Source organism: Eschrichtius robustus, chromosome 17 (assembly GCF_028021215.1).
Source record: "Eschrichtius robustus isolate mEscRob2 chromosome 17, mEscRob2.pri, whole genome shotgun sequence".
NCBI lineage: Eukaryota > Metazoa > Chordata > Mammalia > Artiodactyla > Eschrichtiidae > Eschrichtius > Eschrichtius robustus.
Genome location: NC_090840.1, coordinates 51550104 through 51573951, shown reverse-complemented (window position 1 = coordinate 51573951; position 23848 = coordinate 51550104). Strand labels below are relative to the sequence as shown.

The following is a 23848-nucleotide window of genomic DNA, read 5'->3' as shown; positions in this document are numbered from 1 at the left end:
AAGAAATGCACAACCTTCCAACACTGAACCAGGAAGAAATAGAAAATATGAACAGACCAATCACAAGCACTGAAATTGAAACTGTGATTAAAAATCTTCCAACAAACAAAAGCCCAGGACCAGATGGCTTCACAGGCGAATTCTACCAAACATTTAGAGAAGAGCTAACACCTATCCTTCTCAAACTCTTCCAAAATATAGCAGAGGCAGGAGCACTCCCAAACTCATTCTATGAGGCCACCATCACTCTGATACCAAAACCAGACAAAGATGTCACAAAGAAAGAAAACTACAGGCCAATATCACTGATGAACATAGATGCAAAAATCCTCAACAAAATACTAGCAAACAGAATCCAACAACACATTAAAAGGATCATACACTATGATCAAGTGGGGTTTATCCCAGGAATGCAAGGATTCTTCAATATATGCAAATCAGTCAACGTGATACACCATATTAACAAATTGAAAGAGAAAAACCATATGATCATCTCAATAGATGCAGAGATAGCTTTCGACAAAATTCAACGCCCATTTATGATAAAAACTCTCCAGAAAGTAGGCATAGAGGGAACTTTCCTCAACATAATAAAGGCCATATATGACAAAACCACAGCCAACATCATCCTCAATGGTGCAAAACTGAAACCATTTCCACTAAGATCAGGAACAAGACAAGGCTGCCCACTCTCACCACTATTATTCAACATAGTTTTGGAAGTTTTAGCCACAGCAATCAGAGAAGAAAAAGAAATAAAAGGAATACAAATTGGAAAAGAAGGAGTAAAGCTGTCACTGTTTGCAGATGACATGATACTATACATAGAGAATCCTAAAGATGCTACCAGAAAACTACTAGAGCTAATCAATGAATTTGGTAAAGTAGCAGGATACAAAATTAATGCACAGAAATCTCTTGCATTCCTATACACTAATGATGAAAAATCTGAAAGTGAAATTAAGAAAACACTCCCATGTACCACTGCAACAAAAAGAATAAAACATCTAGGATTAAACCTACCTGAGGAGACAAAAGACCTGTATGCAGAAAATTATAAGACACTGATGAAAGAAATTAAAGATGATACAAATAGATGGAGCGATATACCATGTTCTTGGATTGGAAGAATCAACATTGTGAAAATGACTCTACTACCCAAAGCAATCTACAGATTCATTGCGATCCCTATCAAACTACCAAAGGCATTTTTCACAGAACTAGAACAAAAAATTTCACAATTTGTATGGAAACACAAAAGACCCCGAATAGCCAAAGCAATCTTGAGAAAGAAAAATGGAGCCGGAGGAATCAGGCTCCCTGAGTTCAGAATATACTACAAAGCTACAGTAATCAAGAGAGTATGGTACTGGCACAAAAACAGAAATATAGATCAGTGGAACAGGATAGAAAGCCCAGAGATAAACCCACGCACATATGGTCACATTATCTTTGATAAAGGAGGCAAGAATATACAATGGAGAAAAGACAGCCTCTTCAATAAGTGGTGCTGGGAAAACTGGACAGCTACATGTAAAAGAATGAAACTAGAACACTCCCTAACACCATACACAAAAGTAAACTCAAAATAGATTAAAGACCTAAATGTAAGGCCAGACATCATCAAACTCTTAGAGGAAAACATAGCCAGAACACTCTATGACATAAATCACAGCAAGATCCTTTTTGACCCACCTCCTAGAGAAATGCAAATAAAAACAAAAATAAACAAATGGGACCTAATGAAACTTAAAAGCTTTTGCACAGCAAAGGAAACCATAAACAAAATGAAAAGACAACCCCCAGAATGGGAGAAAATATTCGCAAATGAAGCAACTGACAAAGGATTAATCTCCAAAACATACAAGCAACTCATGCAGCTCAACGTCAAAAAAACAAACAACCCAATCCAAAAATGGCAGAAGACCTAAAGAGACATTTCTCCAAAGGAGATATACAGATTGCCAACAAACACATGAAAGAATGCTCAACATCATTAATCCTTAGAGAAATGCAAATCAAAACTACAATGAGATATCATCTCACACCGGTCAGAATGGCCATCATCAAAAAATCTACAAACAATAAATGCTGGAGAGGGTGTGGAGAAAAGGGAACCCTCTTGCACTGTTGGTGGGAATGTAAATTGATAAAGCCACTATGGAGAACAGTATGGAGGTTCCTTAAAAAAACTAAAAATAGAACTACCATACGACCCAGCCATCCCACTACTGGGCATATACCCTGAGAAAACCATAATTCAAAAAGAGTCATGTACCAGAATGTTCATTGCAGCTCTATTTACAATAGCCAGGACATGGAAGTAACCTAAGTGTCCATCGACAGATGAATGGATAAAGAAGATGTGGCACATATATACAATGGAATATTACTCAGCCATAAAAAGGAATGAAACTGAGTTATTTGTTGTGAGGTGCATGGACCTAGAGTCTGTCATACAGAGTGAAGTAAGTCAGAAAGAGAAAAACAAATACCATATGCCAACACATATATACGGAATCTAAAAAAAAAAAAGGTCAGAAGAACCTAGGGGCAAGACGAGAATAAAGATGCAGACTTACTAGAGAATGGACTTGAGGATACGGGGAGGGGGAAGGGTAAGCTGGGACAAAGTGAGAGAGTGGCATGGACATATAAACACTGCCAAACGTAAAGTAGATAGCTAGTGGGAAGCAGCCGCATAGCACAGGGAGATCAACTTGGTGCTTTGTGACCACCTAGAGGGGTGGGATAAGGAGGGTGGGAGGGAGGGAGATGCAAGAGGGAAGAGATATGGGGACATATGTATATGTATAACTGATTCAATTTGTTATAAAGCAGAAACTAACACACTATTGTAAAGCAATTATACTCCAAAAAAGATGTTAAAAATAAATAAATAAATAAAATCAAAAAAAAAAAAAAGAGATAACTGAGGTGACCACCTAGAGGGGTGGTATAGGGAGGGTGGGAGGGAGACGCAAGAGGGAGGAGATAAGGGGATGTATGTATATGTATAGCTGATTCACTTTGTTATAAAGCAGAAACTAACACACCACTGTAAAGCAATTATACTGCAATAAAGATATTTAAAAAAAAAAAAAAAAAGAATGTGGCCTTAACCTATTTAAGTTGGCTAAGAAGGTAGTCTGAAGTGATATCTTTAGCTTTTCATAATCTCCAACAGTCATTGTCTCCAAGATCATTCCAAACAAGAATTAGTAAAGAGAAAAAAATTCTTAAGAGAATGTGGCTTTATTCTCAAGTTTTGAACAATATATAGTCACTGTCTTCAGCAATATAATTCTTGTCTTTTGAAAGATAATGGAAGTAATTAAATACGGATATAAGATATAGACATAAGTATTGATATAGGTACAGCCATATAGCAGATCCTGAATTTTTAAATTAATAAACATGTGTATTTCAATAGAAGTATCATAATATCAAAAAAAGGTAGAGAAGAACTTTATCTTCATCTGCAATCTCACAGGTGCATTAATTAGAAATCAAGCTGGGGAACTATATTCTGCACTATAGTGCAGAATACCATCTGTTTAAAACTCTAGACTGTGACTGGGAAATTTACAGTTTTAAATGGAATAGCTCTTAATTCTTTTGCTTTAGAGGATAATTCAAATTAATCATTTACATTTACACCCCCATTTGAAAAGTGCAGGAATTAAACTTTTTCTCTTTTTAATTTCCCAGGAGTGAGTTTTGCCTGGATTTTGAAACCAGAGTTACAAATATGATGACAAATTATAGCAAAAAAATTTTGTTTCTAGCTTATCAGAAAAATTAATAGCAGTTAAGGTTAATACACCCTGCTTGTCCCATGAGATTTCTTCCTTATGAGTTTCCTAACACTCAACATTGGGAAACGGAAACTAAAAACTACCCACTAGAAACTCTTTACATCACTAGTTTCTTAGAGTCCCTCTCATTCTAGGGCATAGGTGAACAACAATACAACTCTCTCTATGTATTCTGCATTTTTGCTTTGTTTTGATTTTTAGTATTTATGACCTCAACACTTGAAAAAAATAATTATATGAATATCCCTTAAGCCCTCTCTTTCCTACTTTCAATTCCAACTATGACATAAAGGTAAATGGATTGCCCAGGGTCTCCATTTAATCCTTCCCTCCCTTTCTCCTTGATCCTAATCTTTCTCCTCCCTTCCAAGAAGGAGATTCACTGAGGGGGATTCTACCATCTTCCTTGAAACTTCTGGAATAAAATAAGGAATTCAAATTGTTTAAACGTTCTCCCACATGTAGTTTAAAAATTCCATGTTGTACGTCATTTGAAAATGCTTTCTTGATGTTTAATATGCTGAATTAAAGATATAAGGAGTATGAGTTTGGAATCAGATGTGGATTTGCATCCAGCTCCTCTACTTTTTCACCGTGTGACTCTGGCGAGTTACTTGTGCTTGCTGGCAGTTTTCTCTTCTACACAACAACTGTGTCTTACTGACTTAACTGTGTCTCCTCTGTATCGTGGGGGCTGCCTAACTGTCCCCGAGAGGGCTGTGCTGCTCTGACGAGTAGCACTAATTGAAATCGTCATGACCTGAAAGGCTATCGAGATTTTAGAGACACTGCTATGCCGCATGTCCCTAAACTCAGTGCAGTTCTAGTTAACGTGTTTCCTTCTCTTTTCTCATGACCATCTCTGCCTCTGTTCACAGATGCCCACTTCTTCCTACTCTCTATCTCTGCTAAACTACAACTCAGATATTTTAATGGCATGGTAGATCTTTGATCTACATCTGACTGTAGCACCTTTAAGAGTGCTGGCAATTCTGAATTAGCCATTAACCTCTTTTTCCCCTTCCACTCCTCTCCCCGGGACCTAATCTGAACTCATACCCTTTTACGTCCAGTTAACACCTATAAGCAGTTGCCAGCTTATTCTATTTTTCGTATTCTCTCCCCACCCTACCCAATTTTTAAATAATTGTACTATTTCTACGCTGTCAGAACATATCACATTGCCATTACTGTCTCTTCCATCATTTAGAATTAGATCCAAGGTAAATATACACATAATGCTCACCATCAGTCCTTTTATCAATGTCTTTACAGTCATATTGGTGTCTAAAGCTTGTTCTTTAATAGATTCCTCAAGAAGAAATATTCCCTGGATTTTTTGATTGCTTGTTTGTTCGTTGGTGGTTTTGTTTCTTTGTTTTATTTTGTTTTGCTTTTGCCTGTCATCTTTATAATTGAAAGTCAGCTTGGCTGGATATAAAATCCTTGGCTCACATTTTCTTTATTTGATTACTTTAAATATCATTGTCTTCTGACAAGGTGTTGCTGTTGAAAAGTTTGATCATAAAAGTTTCCTTATAAATGACTCCTTATCTACTATAAAATAGATGGCTAATAGGGACCTACTGTGTAGCACAGGGAACTCTGCTCAGTGCTCTGTAGTAGCCTATATGAGAGGAGAGTCTGGAAAAGAGTGGATATATGCATGTGTATGGCTGATTCACTTTGCTGTGCACCTGGACACAGGTGCAACAACATTGTGAATCAACTATATACTCCAGTAAAAATTAGTTTAAAAAAATAAATTACTCATTGTCTATTTTATTTTTCTTAGATGCTCAAAGAATATTTTTAAACTCATCCTGGGTCAACTTTCCCAGGTGCATCATAGCCCATTTTAAAATGTATACTTTTTATTTTAAGTTTTCCTGATTATCATTTTTAGCATTTCTTCTGTTCCATTGTTTTAGTTTTCTTCCTGAAAGATACATATTATATGTCTCTTGGATCATCTTTACCTCTTTTCTATATCTATTATTTTCTATTAATTGTTTCTTCATTTCCTCTGATTTTTAAAATTTTGCTCTTTTCCAACTTGTATTTCTATTAAGGCATTCTCTTTTCTTATTTATTCACTTCTGTGTTGCTTGTAGTGTAGTCTTTTCTTCTGAAATATTTTAATCTTTTACTTCTAAATTCTTTCCTGAATTCTACCGTATCTCTTTTCAAATCATTCTGTTCTCCAAACACCTCATGTCTGAGTTTTTCAAACTGTGATTTATGTTGCTCTTTATAATTTCCATGATTTTGTTAATTTCAAAAAAAAAAAAATTTTTTTTTAAAAATTATGTTAATTTTAAGCCCATTTTTGGAACATTAGGCTATAGGTTTCACCTGTTTTGTGGGCATGTCTTTCTGGCACGCATCCATTGTCCACAGGAAGTCAGTCTGATATTAATTATTTTTTTCATGAGACTGTATGGGATTCAACTGTTTTCTTTTCTGCTGGTCATTTCTAAGTGAAATGAGAGAACTAGGATAATTCTTCTAGCTTCATGGCTCTCATGCTCCTGCTTCAGTTGTGTTCAAAAAGTGATAAAAGAAAATAGTCCTATATTTCCTGAGATCTGCCTACTCTGTATCTTTTCCCCTCTTCCTTTTTATTTGGAACTTCTCTTTCCTTTGAACCTTTGTTTTTGTTTTTGTTCAACTCAACCTGGATTCTACTCCCGGCAGCCTTTTCTCAGAGCAGGATTTTATCCTACCAGGGAGCTTCAATTTATAACTTTCCAGAGTTTACAGAGCCCAGAACACTTCAATGTTCTGTCCCCTTGCACCCACCAGTAAATTGAAGTCTGTACAATCCATCCCCTCCCACCCTAGTTTCACATACTGTCCTCTGATGGCCCACTTCTCTCTCTGGTACCATGGGTCACTTTGGTAGGTTCCCTGTTCTTTGGTCATCAAGTGGGCCCACTACTTTCTCTCACGATGCCGACATCACACAGGTCTTGAAATTGTTGATGTTTGGTCCCATTCACATTTGGGATTTTGTAAGGGTCTCTTGTCACATAATCACGGGATTTTAATCTTTGCCATTTTAATTGCTCTGTCTTTTATGAGGGGTTTCAGGAAGATTCAAAAACTACATCTTCTCCTGAAGCATGTTTGCTAATGAACTTATTTTAGAGGTGCCATTTCCATTCCAAAAGGCTCTAGCTGAGACCCCATTTAACCCATAAATTAATAGCAGTTACATCGATATGTTCTGGGACAGGATCTATATACCCACTAAAAACAATCTATTATTTATTTCAGTTATCTAACTGAATCAGACTCATAGCACAGTGCAATGTCAATCAGTCATTAAATTAGTGGTAGAATGACTGACTGAAAAAAAAATACAGTTGATTGATGACTCCCTAGATATCTAATAGGAACTGAGAATGAAAGATTACCACTCCCACTGTGATTGGTAAGGGATTATTTTGACACCACTAGACAAGAGGAGGTGACAAGGGGGAAATGTCATTAAAGTAATATCTAATAACAAAAATACCTTTATGACAAACTGTCATCTTTACTCACTTTGTCGCAGAAGACCTTGATCTGGCAATAAGCTCTATGAATGGGTTTATTGCTACGATTATTATAACTGTATGTATCAATCTGAATCATCAAAGGAAGTCCTTTCACTCCTTTTTGGGAGGAGAAATCTGTACTCAGGCAATTCACAGTGATGAAAATCTGAGGGAGGAAGAAAGAAAGGAAAAAGTTCACAAGTCACCATAAAAAAGATCTATTTAAAAAAATGCATAAGCCTTAGACTTAAAGTTAAAATATTAAATAAACCTATAAGGACAACTGAAGAATATTTGGATATTCTCACATAAAAACTTACTGAACACATATAACATGATTTATTATATAATTTATAGTTATAAATTTATAAAAATTTTTCTTTTATACTTAATCTTGAAACAGACAATTTAAATTACTTCTCTTTAACTATATTAGCAAAGTCTTACTTATTTTTCAAACATGCATAAGTTAGCTGGGTAAAACGCTGTCTCCTCAATGTATTAAAGCTGTCACTTCTAATAATTATATCAATTTCTCTAATCTCTGACCTGTGAGATAAAAAAAAAAAGAAAGCTACACAACACCTTCCTTTGCACCTTATTGCACTGAAACATAGTTATTTGTTTACACATCTGTCTTTCCTATTTGTATGAGAGTATGAGATTTGAGACAATTTCTTATTATTTTTGTATTACTGGTACTTAACGTAGTGCCTGGCAGAGAATAAGCATTCAATAAACATCTGATGAATGAGGTCAGCGAGTTTATCTAGAAAGCCCACTAGATTGGGAGTCAAAAGCCCCAGGTTTTAGTCCCAACTCTAACATTAAGCAGACTTCAGGCAAGTCACTTCTTGTCTTTGGTTTTCAATTTTCCCTTTAAATCATTTTTAAATCCCTCCCTGAAGAACAGAATATAAATACTAAGATACTTTCATGTTAGTGAAAAAGTAAAAGAAGGGCTGGCAGAGGTAAGACATGGAACAGGAGGAAGGGCAGGTAGTAAAGTCACCAGCGTCCTCATCTTACATCATGAGATATCAAGAAAGACAACAAAAATGACATGAATCCGAAAAAATGGAAACTCAAGCAAATAATTAAAGATTATAGCACTGCCCAACAGAACTAAAAATAGTAATTTTATTATGAAATATTGGCAGTAATAGAAGGAGAAGTACAAACGACTAAATTTATCCTCCTTTTCTATAGTGTGTAGATGTCAATATATACCATTTAAAGTTGATTTATCACAGACTAGGGATATGAGGACAGCACCTAGATTTATGTGGTAACTACATGAATAGTAAGAGGCAGTCTTTGGGAAAAAACAGGCATACTATATTATATCCTTGATACTACTTCCATTTAATACCATATGTATTACTTGTATTTAACAGAAAACTTTAAACTCACTGTTTTAAAATTGTACAGTTATTTATCCTGAAAACCATTTCATTGGATGTATTATCTGACTCTTGTTTTATTTCATCCCCTTGGAAGTTTTATTCACCTTCAAACCCTTGACCTGAAGCCTTTCAACACCCCAGAGAAGAACCCTGCAGAAAGCAAAGAGCCACTGCCATGAGCCGCATTTTAAAGGCCATTCAAATTTTTGACCTAATTCATTTTAAGTCCTATGCCTGTAGACCTTTGGTAATTTATACAACCAGATCTCTCATTTTTAGTGCTATATCTACGTAAAGATCATTTTAATCATTTAATTTTTGAGCCCCTTACTTGGCGACGAGAAACACATTAGCAAGGCACGACATCAATAGCAGTCAAGGCCAGATACAGGTTTCAGTGACATGCTAATCACAACAACTGTGGGCGTCATGCCACAGGATCTCACTTCTCCAGCTGCATCTGAAAATGAGTGCCTAAAGATGATCTAACATCGAATATGGTCATTTTATTTATTCATTTCTTTTATTCATTCACTCATTCATTCTTTCTATAAATATCAACACAAGTCCACAGTAGGTCAAACTCAATATTAGAAACTGGGGATACAGAAGAAAGTAGATCCCAGCCTCATGAAGCTGACAGTCCAAGGGGAAGGCCAATGAGTAATCCAGCAATGACCAACACAAGGTGGTCAGGGCTCCCCTGAGAGAGATGAGTACAGAGGCCATGAGAACACAGAACAGAGCACTGAACATGGAGGACGCAAGCGAAATACAAAACCCACAGAGACACTGGGCTAAGACCAGGGATTCCATAAATATCTGTTTATTATTTAGGAATGGTAAAGACAAAGAGTAACTACAGACGCAAATGTCAAATGATTTAGGAGAGCTGAGTGATGAAGACCACTCAGAAAGAATACGCCGTGCCTGTTTCTCCTACCGAACTTCCAGGGTAAAAGTAGACAGAAAATGCTGTCTACTGCTCCTGGAGATGCCCTAACAGCAGAGAACATTCATTCATGCCACAAATATTTTTAAGTATCTACCACGTCCCTGAGACTGTGCTGGTTACTAGCACAGATGCACCAATTATGGTCCCTGCAATCACAGAAGTTGGAGGCTAGATGGGAAAGAAAGACAACATCATTAGGTCAAAAGATAAAAGCATACTTTTCCGGGAACACTTGACTTCTTTTATTGTTATGGTCATTATTGACAATGGGGTTATCTTGGCCAGAAGCTATAAATAAATACAGCTTTATGTCAGCAAATCAAATGATCACTCTGGGATCAAATGACGTGGTTGTTCCTACCTAGGGCTACATATTTCATGGAGAAATCTTCCTGTTGGTGGGTGTAATCCACAGGGTCCTCAGCCAGACTGGTTTTTTCCCTCACCCTCATAAAGCCTGCCTAGTCCTGCAGCAGCCAGAAGAGAAAAGTGTTCTGTATTTCCTAAGCTAATGGGATTCATGGTTGGGCTTACTGATATATCCATACGTCACTCACAGCAGACATACACTCAGACAGGCAGGAAGCAATATTAATTGTGGCCTTGTCAGCTCCAAGTCTCAATTAAGAAAGCTTAGCTGATGGAACATGTATTTTTATAAGGGCCACTTGAGTAGGACAGATCCATTGAAATAATAGATGCTTACTGGCGATATCCTACAATACATACACGAAATCCTCCTTGGAGGAGTTGTAACGATCAGCCACCCAGTAGACAAGGTCTTAAAGGTGAAATGAGCTACAACACACTGGACTCTACCACTAGGAGACACTTAGACTTAGGTCCTCTTAATGGAGAAAGGTCCTCAGAAGAAGATCCAGTGGGCCTTCTTTGATTCATGGCATCCTGATTCCATAAAAAGTAAACAACACAAGAATCTGCCTTCTCTGCTACACTGTGTTGCCAGCTCCCAGAGTTATCCTAACAAGCAGGGATTTTATAATAGGGTTGGCACTGCTTTCTTCTTGCCTGGCTGTCTGACCCAATAGCAAAGCACAGTCTATGTGCCTGATGATATCAATCACAGTTTCGCTGTGCTGCACTTAAAACCTGAATGGTTGAACTTTAACTGCAATTGCGGGGGTTGGGAAGGCATGGAAGGACATTAACTAAAACCTCGGCTTGGGACTGATAAGCATTAATTTGTTTCATCTTGCAAACCCAACCATGTCTGAGCTCTATACCCAGCAGGCAAACGTGACAACAAATTTCTTGGAAGTTTATCTACAAAGCACTGTTTGTAAATGTGTATTACAGAAACTTAGGGAAAAGGTATGCTTTCCCTCACCAATGTTCATCCAAATGTCAAGGACAGAAAGTTCTTTTTAACTTTAGTAGAAGCCCTAATTATGTAAAGAAATGCCATGAACAATTGGTCTGCCAACCAAGAGTCATGAATGTTATTTTCCTATAATTCTTACAGCACATAATTTATCTTTTAGAAAAATTTTAATTGAATCAGGTGTATCCAGGCAGATAATAGATACAATTTTAATTTTGTCATTGGTTCAAAGATTGATTCAGATAGAAAGAACATTTGTAAAGGTACCAAGACCTTTCCAGAAATAGAGGCAGTCTCATGAAAACTGATAATTTTTAATAAAATCATTTTTTGACACATGAATTACAATTCCCATTTTGTAGTTCCTACAAAGAAAAGTGACTTTACCCAGGTTATAATACCTCTCAGTTGTGCATTATGTGTGTAGTAAGATTTATTAAAATAAATACAGATTAATGGGCTTTAGAATTGCTGCATTAACTTGATTATTAACTCCCAAGATTTTTCTGAGAGCTTGCCATTAAAATAAATAGGCCAATCTTGATTTACAAAGCAATTTGGGATTTAAAAAATCATAAGGTCCATGATTTGATGGAAATTGTTTATTTTCCTCTTTAAACAATTGTAATTTGTATTTTCAAGAAGATCCTCTGACTAGAGACTAAGAAAGCTACTTATTTCCTAAGGTTGAGACTCTTAAGAGCTCTTTTACAAGAAATTGCACACACATTAGCCTCCAAATTACAGACATGGCATATAGCAAGAAATCAGCATTTTCACTGTAAAATGCAAACAATATATTAATACGTTAAGTGTGCTCTTGCCAGTTTCCATACTCTATTTTCTTTCTGGTTCTTAGAATTATTAAAGACCTTATAGATGGTTTGCTCACATTTCAGCATTTTTTCCCATTTATATGATTGCATTTGGTACAAATGCAAAGCTAAATTGAGACAGAAAGATAAACTAAAAGTAAATAATATTAATATATGAAATCTCAGTCTTGGGCAATTATTCATTTCCTCCATGCGTTAATTCATCAAATATTTATCAAATAGCTTCTCTCTGTGCCTGGCATCATGCTACGAGGTGGGACACAAGAATGCTGAGATTCCCTGCCCTCAGAGAGCTTGCGATTTTGTTGAGGATCTAAGAAAGTCCTAGATTTCCTGACAGCTCCATTATATAAATATAGCTCCTTTAGGGAATGATTTAAAACCTGAGAATAGATTTCTTCATTTTCTCCTACAGATACTGTGGGTATGCACAGATGCACTTTTGGCTTACTCACATATTCTACCACATGTTCCATATTCCTTTAGTACTCAATATTCTCCGTTGCCAGAATATGCCAAGCTTGCTCCCCGTTGCCAGTCTTTGCTATGTGCTGTGCCCTCTACCTCCAAGGCTGCCCCAGGATCATCAGTGCCCGCTCCTTCTTCTCATTCAGGTTTCAGTCCAATGTCAACTCTTCAGCAATCCCCACCTTGGCCATCTAGAGTTGTCTTCCTCCCCCTTCTCCCACCTCTGCCCATGACGAGTAGCACACCCTACCACGCTGCCCTTTTCTGGTTGCTTCATAGTACTGAACATCATTTGGATTTATCTTGTTTCTCTGTTTAGTGCGTAATTATCTGTCTGCTCCATGCGACTCTAAACCCATAAGAGGAGGGCCCTTGTCTGCCTCAAGCTCACTCTACTCCCAGTGCCAGGCCCATGGGAGATACTCAACAAATATCTGTCCAACGAAGTAAGAGAAAATTTCTTATCTAAATACACATTTCCCTCTTTATCCATGTTCTTGCTTTCATAAGCAAAACATTCTAAGAGTCAGGATTGCTCTGTGTAGCTGAAGTTGTCAAGATAATACAGCAGGGGCTTCCCTGGTGGCGTAGTGGTTGGGAATCCGCCTGCGAATGCGGGGGACATGGGTTCGAGCCCTGGTCCAGGAGGATCCCAGATGCTGCGGAGCAGCTAGGCCCATGCGCCACAACTGTTGAGCCTGCGCTCTCAGCCCGCGAGCCACAACTACTGAGCCCACGTGCTGCAACTACTGAAGCCCACGTGCCTAGAGCTCGTGTTCCGCAACAAGAGAAGCCAGTGCAGTGAGAAGCCTGTGCACTGCAACGAAGAGTAGCCCCCGCTCGCCGCAACTAGAGAAAAGCCCACGCACAGCAACGAAGACCCAATGCAGCCAAAAATAAATAAATAAAATAAATTTATTTAAAAAAAAAAAAGATAATACAGCAGAGTTAGCTGCTCTGACCACATTTATCCTCAAAAAAATGTTATCTATCTGTATATCAACAAACACAAGTCAAGCACCAATTATAGAATCAGTATGAATGTATGTATGTACATATGCATGTATGTATTGATACGTGTATATATGCTACTGAAGATGCTATATACAGATGCTACAGGAGATATAGGAATCTATGGTAGGGCCCTGCCCTCAAGGAAGAGGGGAGATATAACATCTCTCAATACACTGGTGGAATGTATAGAAGTAGGAACTAAGTTGAATATCTCAGGCTGTACATACTGTAAGAACTTGAAAAAAAGGAGAGAGCTCAACAAGGGAAGATTTCCTATAGGTGTCCTGAGCTAGAAAGGAAGAGAGATGGAGAAGAAAGTGCATCCTGGCTCTCAAAAGAGGGACGAGACCAGCCTAGTGGGAGGTTCAGAGGGAGCCTGAATAAAAGGCAGTTGGGGAGAGAAGAGGCCAACCAAGATGCTTGTATCACTGTGATCAAGTCACGAACACTTGACGAGGTCAAGGGTGTATCACTGAGGCCAAGGGCAGACAGAACTGTGGCCCCAGTATCCAACATCCAAGTTACCAAGAGGACAGAGTGAGGACTAAGAAAAGACCCTCAGGATCAGAAGTAGAGGGTCTGCACCCCTTCTGGAGGCCAGACTCCCAGAGGGAAGGACAGGAAGCTAGATTGCTGGGGTGAGGGAGCCAGGACACCAAGATGGAGAGGGAGCACCTCAGCTGGGGAGTCTGGCAGAGGCAGGAGGCTGGGCAGGAACACGGGCAGCGGGGCCACGCAGAGGTGTTCTTCCAGGATGGAGAAGGTGTTCACACAGCAAGAGAGGATGAACGTAAGGCTACGGGAGGAGGCTCTGTGGGAGCTAAGAGCCCCGGAAGCAGGGATTAAATGGGATCAACTCACAGGAGAAGTTTTGTAAGAGGAATGAGCTTTCTATGAAGCTGGAGGGCGAGATGAGAGGAAAGCACAGCAAGAAAAGAAAAAGGTACAGGAGACTCAAAATTATGTCCCTGGTGCAAATCCTGACACTATGGCCTTGGACTAATTGAACCTTTCTGGGCCTCATTTGTCTCATCTTTTAAATAGGTATAGCAATCCCTAGCTTGCTACTGTGACACTTTAAAATGAGATCACGTTTTTAAACTGTAAAGTGCTATGAAAATCTGCGGCAGCTTCCTGTGACCACCACGATCTCCATCTTCTCAGATACCTGGTCACCCAGCCAGCCCTACTCTCTGACTCCAAGCTCCTCCTCACCCTCACGGCACAGTCCACAAAGCCCCATACATATTACCTCCCCAACTGTCCCACCAGGCTCGCTTCCTCAGCGGCCCCCTGGCCCCCAGTTCAAGCTCTCCTTCTGACCAGACTACTCTAAGAGCTTCCTGTCCGGACTCTCTCTCAAGGCATTTTGTGATGTTCTCCCCAAATGATTCCAAAGTAGATTAGTTATATTCACAGAACTCGAATAGAGAGATATCTTATGAAGGTGAATTGATTTTTAAAACATAAAATCTATCTCTGTGGGACACTTTTAAGGGGTAGTGTCATAGACTTTGGTGGGGAGAGAGCAAGTGCGAACTCTCTCGGGCAGAACCTTCATTGCTCTGCCAATGGCCAGTCTCTGCCACTCAGCTCTGTCACCTGAACAGGTCTTGTGAAACAGCACCTCAGGACAAGGAAAAATTTGGACATTGTGTAACAATGGGTTGGCCTGTTTCATAAATAATGAGCTCTCAGTCAGAATAAGAATTTACGCAGAGACTGAAAGAGCCACTCACTCAAATTTCTGATCATTTGTTATTATTTTAAACCCTTTCTGTTCATGTTTAATACTTAAAACTTGTTTTGAGTTTGTAATATCTGAATCCAGCACAAAGTTCAAAAGGGCAAACATGGAAACTACACTCCCTCCCCCACCAGCATTGTTCCCCAACCAACAGTTTCTTGAGTATCCTTCACACTTTCTTGTGCATCCTTCTAGAAACAAGCTATGCAAATTCATATCCTTTTCTTTTCTATACAAATGGTAGCACAGTAAACACACAGTTCTGCAGCCTGCTTTCTCCATTTGACAAGATATTTTGAAGACAGCTCTTTCTTTTTCTTTTTGAAAAGAACCATGATTATGGAATAACAATTTCTTTAACATGAGGCTGTTTCTAGTCTTTTCATCTTGTAAACAATGCTGCAATGCATGCTTTCAACATGAGCACATATAAATTACCAGCCGTAAGTAAAGGCCATGTCACCCACTATTTCGAATCTGACTTTGGACTTCACTGTTCTACTGAGATTGCTTTCTTCCAGGTCAGCCTTCTCAGTAGCGTCCTTATAAGCAGGGGTCTGCAACCAGGAGGCCCTGTTACAACATGTTAAGACTCTGCCCCTTTGGAGTTTCCAGTTCAGTAGGTCTGAGGTAGGAGGTCCCAGCATCTGCGTTTCTAACAATTTCCCAAGTTGCTGCTGCTGCTGTTTGTAGAGGCTCAGGCTGTGAGAAACCACTGCCTACAACACCCACTGCACTGGCCACTTCCTCCTCTCCCCCATCCTTCTGTCCTCTCCTTCCCGACCACCCTTTCCTTCTCTGGTTCCTCTTCCTCCACCTCCCCTAAATGGGTGGGTCTAAAGTTCCCACCTTAACCCTCTTTCGCCCACCCTCCAATTCTCTCCGCGGCATCTCACCCCTTCTCCTGGCGTCTCTCGTCCCCTCCTTACAGCCCACTCGAAATTCTCTCCCGAGCTCCACCACCCCCAGCTCTTCTTCTGCAGTCAGTCTCTGCACCTTTGAGCGCCCCGTCCTTCCACCTGGCTCCCCTTTCCAACCCACACTCGTCTAAATTCCACCCGACCCTGAAGACATAACTCCCGTGCCACACCCTCCCTCGAATCTTCCCTGATCCCACAGAACGGCGCCCTCTCTACGTGCGGAAGTCTTTAGTAGAGAAGTGTGTGTGTGTGTGTATGTGTGTGAGAGAGAGAGAGAGAAGGGAAAGCAAATCTGGCAAGAGACTAACAATGAGTCAATCTAGGTGAAGGGTATGTGGTAAGAACTGTATTATTCTTTCAACTTTTCATTTGCAATTTCTTACATAAGAAATTGGGAAAATTTTTTTAAATAGAAAACTTAATAGAAATGTTTTATAAAAATAAAAACAAATTAAAAAATGAACTTATTTACAAAACTGAAATAGACTCACAGACATGAAAAACAAACTTATGGTTACCAAAGGGGATGGCAGGGCGGGGGCGGGGTGGGGGGCAGGGGAGGGATGAATTAGGAGTTTGGGATTAATATATACACGCTACTAGATATAAAATAGATAACCAACAAGGACCTACTGTATAACACAGGGAATTATATATCTTCTAATAACCTATAATGGAAAAGAATCTGAAAAAAAAAAAATATATATATATATATAACTGAATCACTTTGCTGTACACCTGAAACTCACACAACATTGTAAATCAACTATACTTCAATTTTAAAAATGGTTTAAAAAAATAAAGTTACCAAAAAGCTCCTGGCTACTAATCTAGTAGGTGGATGCTTATTTGTGCTCAAGAAAATAAATCTTTTTATTTTGTGATTAAAAAAAAAATAAAAAACAGGGCTATCTCCCTCTCCAGAACTCTCCTGGCCCTTTAATTCTGTTTTCATCAGAGTCTTTGTCACTTTCTTCCTCATGTTACAGTCATTTACAGATACGTCTGAGTTCTCGGCCCAGCCAAAATGTCCTCTGAGAGCAGCAGACACTCTGCTTGGCTGGTGTGTCTGTAAATTCCCACTGCCTGGCCCAGCACACGATGTGCAGCAGGCAAGCTGCTTGGAGGGGACGACTGTACCTTTGCCACAGATAACAGAGAAGATACTATGACTACGTCCTCCCAAGGCAAAAAGGTACCATGGAAAGAGCACATGCTTCAGACAGACATTACCAGGGTGGGAATCCCAGCTCTGCTGTGCATTCATTGTGTAAGCTCCCTGGACTTCAACCTCTTCATTATTTAAATGAAAAATGATATCCACTTAAAGTATGAATATCGCATAAGGTATATAAAGCACCTGGCAGAGTGCCTGGTATATGGTAATCACTGAATAAATACTAGCCATGGTACACACACACACACACACACACACACACACACACACACACACACACGTCAGTCTATGAAATCCAAGTATGCGATCTCAGTCTCTGCATACACACAGCAGTTGATACATGTGAGTTACAGAGCCCTCGGGAGAATTCAGGCCAGAAACCATGGATACTCCACATTCTAACAAAAGATTAAGCCGTAGATAGCTTGGATGAGATGGTTTCCAAAGATTATCCCTTCTATATATGAATTAACTCCAGCTTTATAGCTTTTCCTGCCATCCATTACCTTATAAAACTGGAACAAAGGCGTGGCTTTAAGTTCAATACCAAAGACTCCAGCAAATGTTTACCTTTCCCTTTTAAAGCTTCCTTCACCCACACCACGCCCCAGCAAACGCATAAAAATGCCATTTGCCCTGCTTTGCAGTGTGTATCTCAACCTTTCAAGACCCCTCCCAGGAGCCTTCCCCACCCCTTCTTTACTCTGGAGAGCATGGAAGATGCCCTATAATATTCTCTATTCTGCCATATGATGACCTGCTGAAACCTGGGCTCTATTTAGTCACAACATTAGGATATAACTTCTTCTTTATCAGTAATATCCATCAACTCCACTGCACCCTGGACTGTCTTGTGAGCAGAAAGAGGGCTCCCTGGACTGCGGATGGGAGGTGGAGGTCAGGGAAACAAACTAGGTCATGAACCCACGGGGCACTCAGGAGTATGGCTTCCTTTGGCCGGTCCTTTGGGTTCTCTTTTCATCTTGAAAATCAATATTTACACATCTCCCCTTCTCCCTGGTGTCCAGCACTGGAGTTTGGCAGAAAGAGAATACAGTCCATTTAGAAGCATCCCCTTGGAAGGCGTGATTCGTCAAGACTAGCGAAACTGTAACTTTCTAAAGCACTTTGCTTGACACACAGTGGAGCTCCATAAAAACTGGTTAAGTCTTTTAGACCAAAAAGAAATGTTGAGAGAGAGAGAAAAGGAAGGAGGGTGAGATAAATTTGGGACAATTTTAATGGTTCTGCTCTGATTTGGTACTAAATGTCAAGCCAGTCTTTCAATGAGCATTACCATATTTTCCACAAAGAGAGACTGAATAATTTCCAGGGTGCAAGAAGGTTAGAACACTTACATTTTCTCTAGTTTACTGCCTTTGCATAGGCTGTGATCAAAGCACTGCCATTTGCACCATCCTGTCTTTGAAGCTACTAACATTCAGATCTGAGGACTGAGGGGCTGTTTCCTACCCGTTAGCAGCTGATAAAGAGCTAGGTTTGGCTTGCTGACCACTTGTTGTACCTTGAAAAGACAGCACTGGGAAGAGAAAGGGCTGAAACACACAGGAAGAAAAGGAAGAAACCTGGACTTAACATGACAGAAGTAAGTCACCCGATCTGAGAGCTTTATTTATGTCTCACAATGTGAAGCAATTCATGACACGGGCCCCATCAAATGCCCTTATGTCCAGGGCAGCTGCAGGGCAGTGCTGGGGCATTCAATCAACTTCATTTTCTTCCTTAAGGATAGAATTGCAAATCTGGAAGAGAACTTTTTACTCTCAGCTTTCACTTTTGTTTTTCTGCTCAGCCAGCTGATTTCTCTCAGCACATCCATGTTTCCACCCCTCAGACTGGGTCTCAGTTGTCAAATGACATCTCCTTGGTATTAGTGCAAAATCAGACACAAAGGCAAGAAATAAGGCAAAAATATTAAGGGAAATAGGGCCTAGAGGGAATATCAACATGCATCTTCTCATCTGGCATTTTCTCTCAATTTAAAAAATTACATGGAAACTGAATCACTGCGCTGTACACCAGAAACTAAGAAAACACTGTAAATCAACTATACTTCAATAAAAAAAAAATTACATGAAAATCTCTTTTGTAAATGCAATTCATTTATAGCATCCAAAGGGACCCAAAGTGAGAGGAATCTATCTATAAAATGAATATTGCAGGGCTTCCCTAATGGCTCACTGGTTGAGAATCCGCCTGCTAATGCAGGGGACACGGGTTCAAGCCCTGGTCCGGGAGGATCCCACATGCTCCGGAGCAGCTGGGCCCATGTGCCACAGCTACTGAGCCTGCGTGCCACAACTACTGAAGCCTGTGTGCCTAGAGCCTGTGCTGTGCAGCAGGAGAAGCCATCCCAATGAGAAGCCCGTGCACCACAACGAAGAGTAGCCCCCGCTCGCCTCAACTAGAGAAAGCCTGCGTGCAGCAACCAAGACCCAAGTTAGCCAAAAATAAATAAATAAAATAAATAAATTAAAAAAATAAATAAATAAATAAATATTGCTTATGTGTAAATATTTGCTTCCAATTTACCAGCTTGGTAAATGTGGGTTTTCATTTACTGTATTTCTTAAGTTGCAAACGTAAAGCAGGGAGCCATTGTGTGCCTTCTGCAACCTTCATTTTCTCGAATAATAATCGTCATCCTTGCTTCGAATTTTTTCATGCTGTGCTTCCTACATGGTATTGCAGAAAAGAGTAAGGAACAGTCTTCACTGTTCATTACAGGAAAAAACCAAAACATAAAGGAAAAGTATACAGAAATAATGTAAATGAGTGTGAAAATGAAATTCAGGATACCAGGGAAAGGAGCTAGAGAGAAGTGGGGAAAATGGAGAATAAATGTGTAAGGTATGGAGAAGAAAACACTGCTATGTCTCAGAGCTGCACTACTAGAAAGCATGCACTGATCTTCAATTAACCCAGAGCGAGGTCATAATTAGGCAAATGAGATCACTAATGTTAGGCTAATACACACACATACACACACACTCAGTTGAAGAGGGCAAGGAATCCAAACAGTCCTCACTCCCGTATGCATTCTGGTCAATAATATGTATGACATCAACCGGTAACGTACCAGGGCAACCAAAGACATGGACGGGAAGAGACCTGTGTGCTGGCAGTGTTGGGTCAGTGAGCCCATCTTTGTTGGTGGGGATGGGGGAGACGGGTGGCAAAAGCAGGGTGACTTGATAGAATTGCTTTGCTCAAGGAAATGAGATTCATTTGATTTCTTTCTTTCTAGGTTGTACCCTATAAATTTCTTTGAGAAGGAAAAATCATAGCATTCTTTGGTCTAAAAAAAAATGACAGATATCCCTCTGTTGGGACGGTTTAAGAACACGGACTCTGAACTCAGAGGGGCATGGTTCAAAGTCCACCTTTTCCACTTGCCCAATCTTGCAGAGCCTGCTGTGAAGAAAGTTGATATTTGGTGGAATCAGAATCTGAGATGCACAGGGAAATGATTCATGATGTCTCTCAGCCTCTCTACTTCCCGCCTCACCCCAACCAGTCTTCAGCCCTGCCCACCCCCAGTTTCACCACAAAAATCTGTTAACAGGGATGAAAATATGCCTTATCTGTGTCCTTGACTCTCTCTAAGACTGCAACAACTTCCGGTCTGAAAGTTCCTCCCAAATACCAAAACGCAGGAAGAACGTTTCCCACCTGATCTTGCAAAGCAGAGGGCCTGACAGCTCCTCTCTCAAAGCCCCTCCTGCAACTCAAGAGAGAGAGAGAGAGAGTGGGGTGGCGGGGGGTGGCGGGGGTGGGGGGGGGTTAGGCATCCCTCCAGAGCGCGGTCACTGCGCTTCCGCAAGCAGAGGTGCTGGGCTAGAGTAACACAGGGCAGACAGAGCTCCATATTACTGAATTATAATACGTTTTCTTTTTAAATCATAGAGACAGGGGAATGGGCTAGGAGTGGATTTACTTGTTTGCTCGATTATTTAGCAGTGCCGGTAGTGAGGGAAGAGGAACATTTCACTGACTCAAGATCATTCCGAAAGGCTTAGCAGCAGAGGGTTCATGGAAATAGGCCTCCTTCATCTCAGGTAGTTTATAAACCACGAGAAGGGTGAGGCGTAGAAACAGGGGGAAATTGGTATGGTGTTCCAGTGAAAAGACACGAAAAAGAAACTCGTTCCTCAGAGCACTAAGTAATATCTTAACGCTCAAGTAATTCTCTGTGGTCACATGAGAGAGGCCTTTGTAGCACGTCGAGGTTGGTTTAATCTTGAAATCACTGTGAACGGAGAAAAAGGCTCTGGGCACAAATAAGGGGCCTGGTTTCAAGAATCTCCTTAGAAATCGGGGAGAAAGGGGAGCGTATAATTAGGGTTTGTGTGCCCCCCGCTCTGGGGGTGATGTCATCACCGGCGCTCGGTGCCAGGAATCTGAGCTCACCACCCTTCAATAATTCAACAGGGGCTTGCCTGGGAACTTCTCATCTCGGGGATTAGTGACCAACAAATCTCCTCTGTGGGTACCTGCGTTTGGCTGAGGGGAGAAAGAGGAATCGAAATGACCTTGTAAGTGGGAGTCATGTGAAAGAATGCAGCCCTGTGGGGCTCCCACTAGACTCATACGGATGGGACCTTAATACTTTGCCAGCCCCTCCCTGTTCCGCTTCCCGCCATTCTCCAGCGGAGAAACTGAAGCTCAGAAGGGGGAAGGCACAAAGCTGGCTATCCCCGCGCCCGGAGGGTACCAGGTTGCCTGAGCCCCATTCCAGCGCTTTGTTTTCTCTATCACCCTGTGCCCCAACCTCATCAACCTCCAAGCTCCCACCAGCACGGATGCTGAGAACCTCACCCGCCTGGATGCCACCTGAGTCATTCCCAGGGGCCCAGGGACCCCGGTTCATGTTACAGGAGCTTCCAGACTGCACAGACCCTGAGGGGAAACGAATGTCCTGCCGGAGACTCTTTCTGCTGCGGGCGTCATTGTGCAGAGACGCTGTAGCACAACCAGCAAAACCGGTTCTGGGAGGAAGAAGTCTGCAGTAGTTCTGCCAGAACCGTGCTGCCCTTGAGACTGGCAATCTGCAGTTAATCCCGCAACCTCATTTTTTTTTTTTAACACCTTTATTGGAATATAATTGCTTTACAATGGTGGGTTAGTTTCTGCTGTATAACAAAGTGAATCAGCTATTCATATATGTATATCCTCATGTCTCCTCCCTCTTGCGTCTCCCTCCCACCCTCCCTATCCCATCCCTCTAGGTGGTCACAAAGCACCGAGCTGATCTCCCTGTGCCGTGCGGCTGCTTCCCACTAGCTATCTATTTTACATTTGGTAGTGTCCATATGTCCATATGTCCATATACATATACATATGTACATATGCCACTCTCTCACTTCGTCCCAGCTTCCCCTTCCCCCTCCCCATGTCCTCAAGTCCATTCTCTACGTCTGCGTCTTTACTCCTGTCCTGCCCCTAGGTTCTGTTAACACCTTCCCTGGCCAAACTTTTCCTGTAATTAAATTAAATTAAATGATTAGAGTTTCACGTTCTTTCCTTTCTTCTGTTCCTGCTAAACAAGAGGTAAGAATAGAATATAGGTCAGCAGCAAAAGAAGAGAGTAGTGTTCTGGAAAAATCCATAAATTTTGTCATCAGGCCTTATGATGCATATGTGGGAAGACTAACAAATACGGGACTGTTTTATTTTTTTAATAAACGCACCAAAACCAAATATCCAAATAGAAGCTATCTTGGGAAGACACACAGATCTCTCAAATGATACTGCCGTGGCTCAAAGTAGATTCGTAGTGTCTCTCGGGATATTACCCACTCCAAGGCTGGTCTTGTGCCAAAAACTATATATTATTTTTACCCCTGAAGTGATATTATCCAACTTGTTGGTACACACTCACATTTGGACCCAAGTGATTTCTGATGTTTTAGAAAACATCCTCAAAGATCAAGATTTACTACCTTTCTTTCAAACAAAGAAAGGCGCAGCAGCTCTCTGTAGCGGCACCAACACAAGTCAGCCTGTGTGTGGCCCGTTGCCAAAGGAACCCGGGGAGGTTGGTGGGGTTCCTGACTGACCCATTCCTCTCAGCCACACGGCGTCAACCTCCCTTGCGTCACTACTTTCCCCAACACCGAGAGCCAGTAAAGATATAAACGGCATGTTCAGTTGTCTGAGGGGGTGTGATTGGGGCGTGAAACTTCAAATGTCCATGAGGACCAGGCAAGGAGAGTGCCACGATGGAGAAGGCTAGAGAAAGCATTAAAGAGAACAGCTGGTACCTCACAAGAGCTACTCGTGGCCTTGCAGACACTCGGGCTCATGTTGCCAGAATCTCTAATTATCCAAAAGAGTCTGGAAACTTAGGTTTTTGTTTTGTTTGTTTGTTTCTTGAATCTCCTGATTATTAAATGTGGGCAAAATATTTTAAAACTTGGAATATAAGTACATAAATGCATGATGCACACGTACATATACGTTCTGTGGAACATATGAAGGCTGCGGGTCACAAATTTGTGTCCTCTGGCCACATGAACTAAAACAACATGTGACACTGAATGAATGTCACAATCCTAAAGGCTACAACAGATTTCTGTGTGGATGTTACCAAGAGGAACTCG

At 40.6% G+C, this 23848-nt stretch overlaps 1 protein-coding gene across 1 annotated transcript in view; it reads right to left on the bottom strand.

Moving 5' to 3' along the window:
• The window catches only part of GRHL2 (grainyhead like transcription factor 2), a 111736-nt gene that overhangs the window by 31359 nt on the left and 56529 nt on the right, over window positions 1-23848 (bottom strand). Inside the window, exon 8 of the mRNA XM_068525664.1 lies at window positions 7368-7526. Within this exon, the coding sequence (XP_068381765.1) occupies window positions 7368-7526 (159 nt within the window). The remainder of the gene's footprint in view (window positions 1-7367; window positions 7527-23848) is intronic.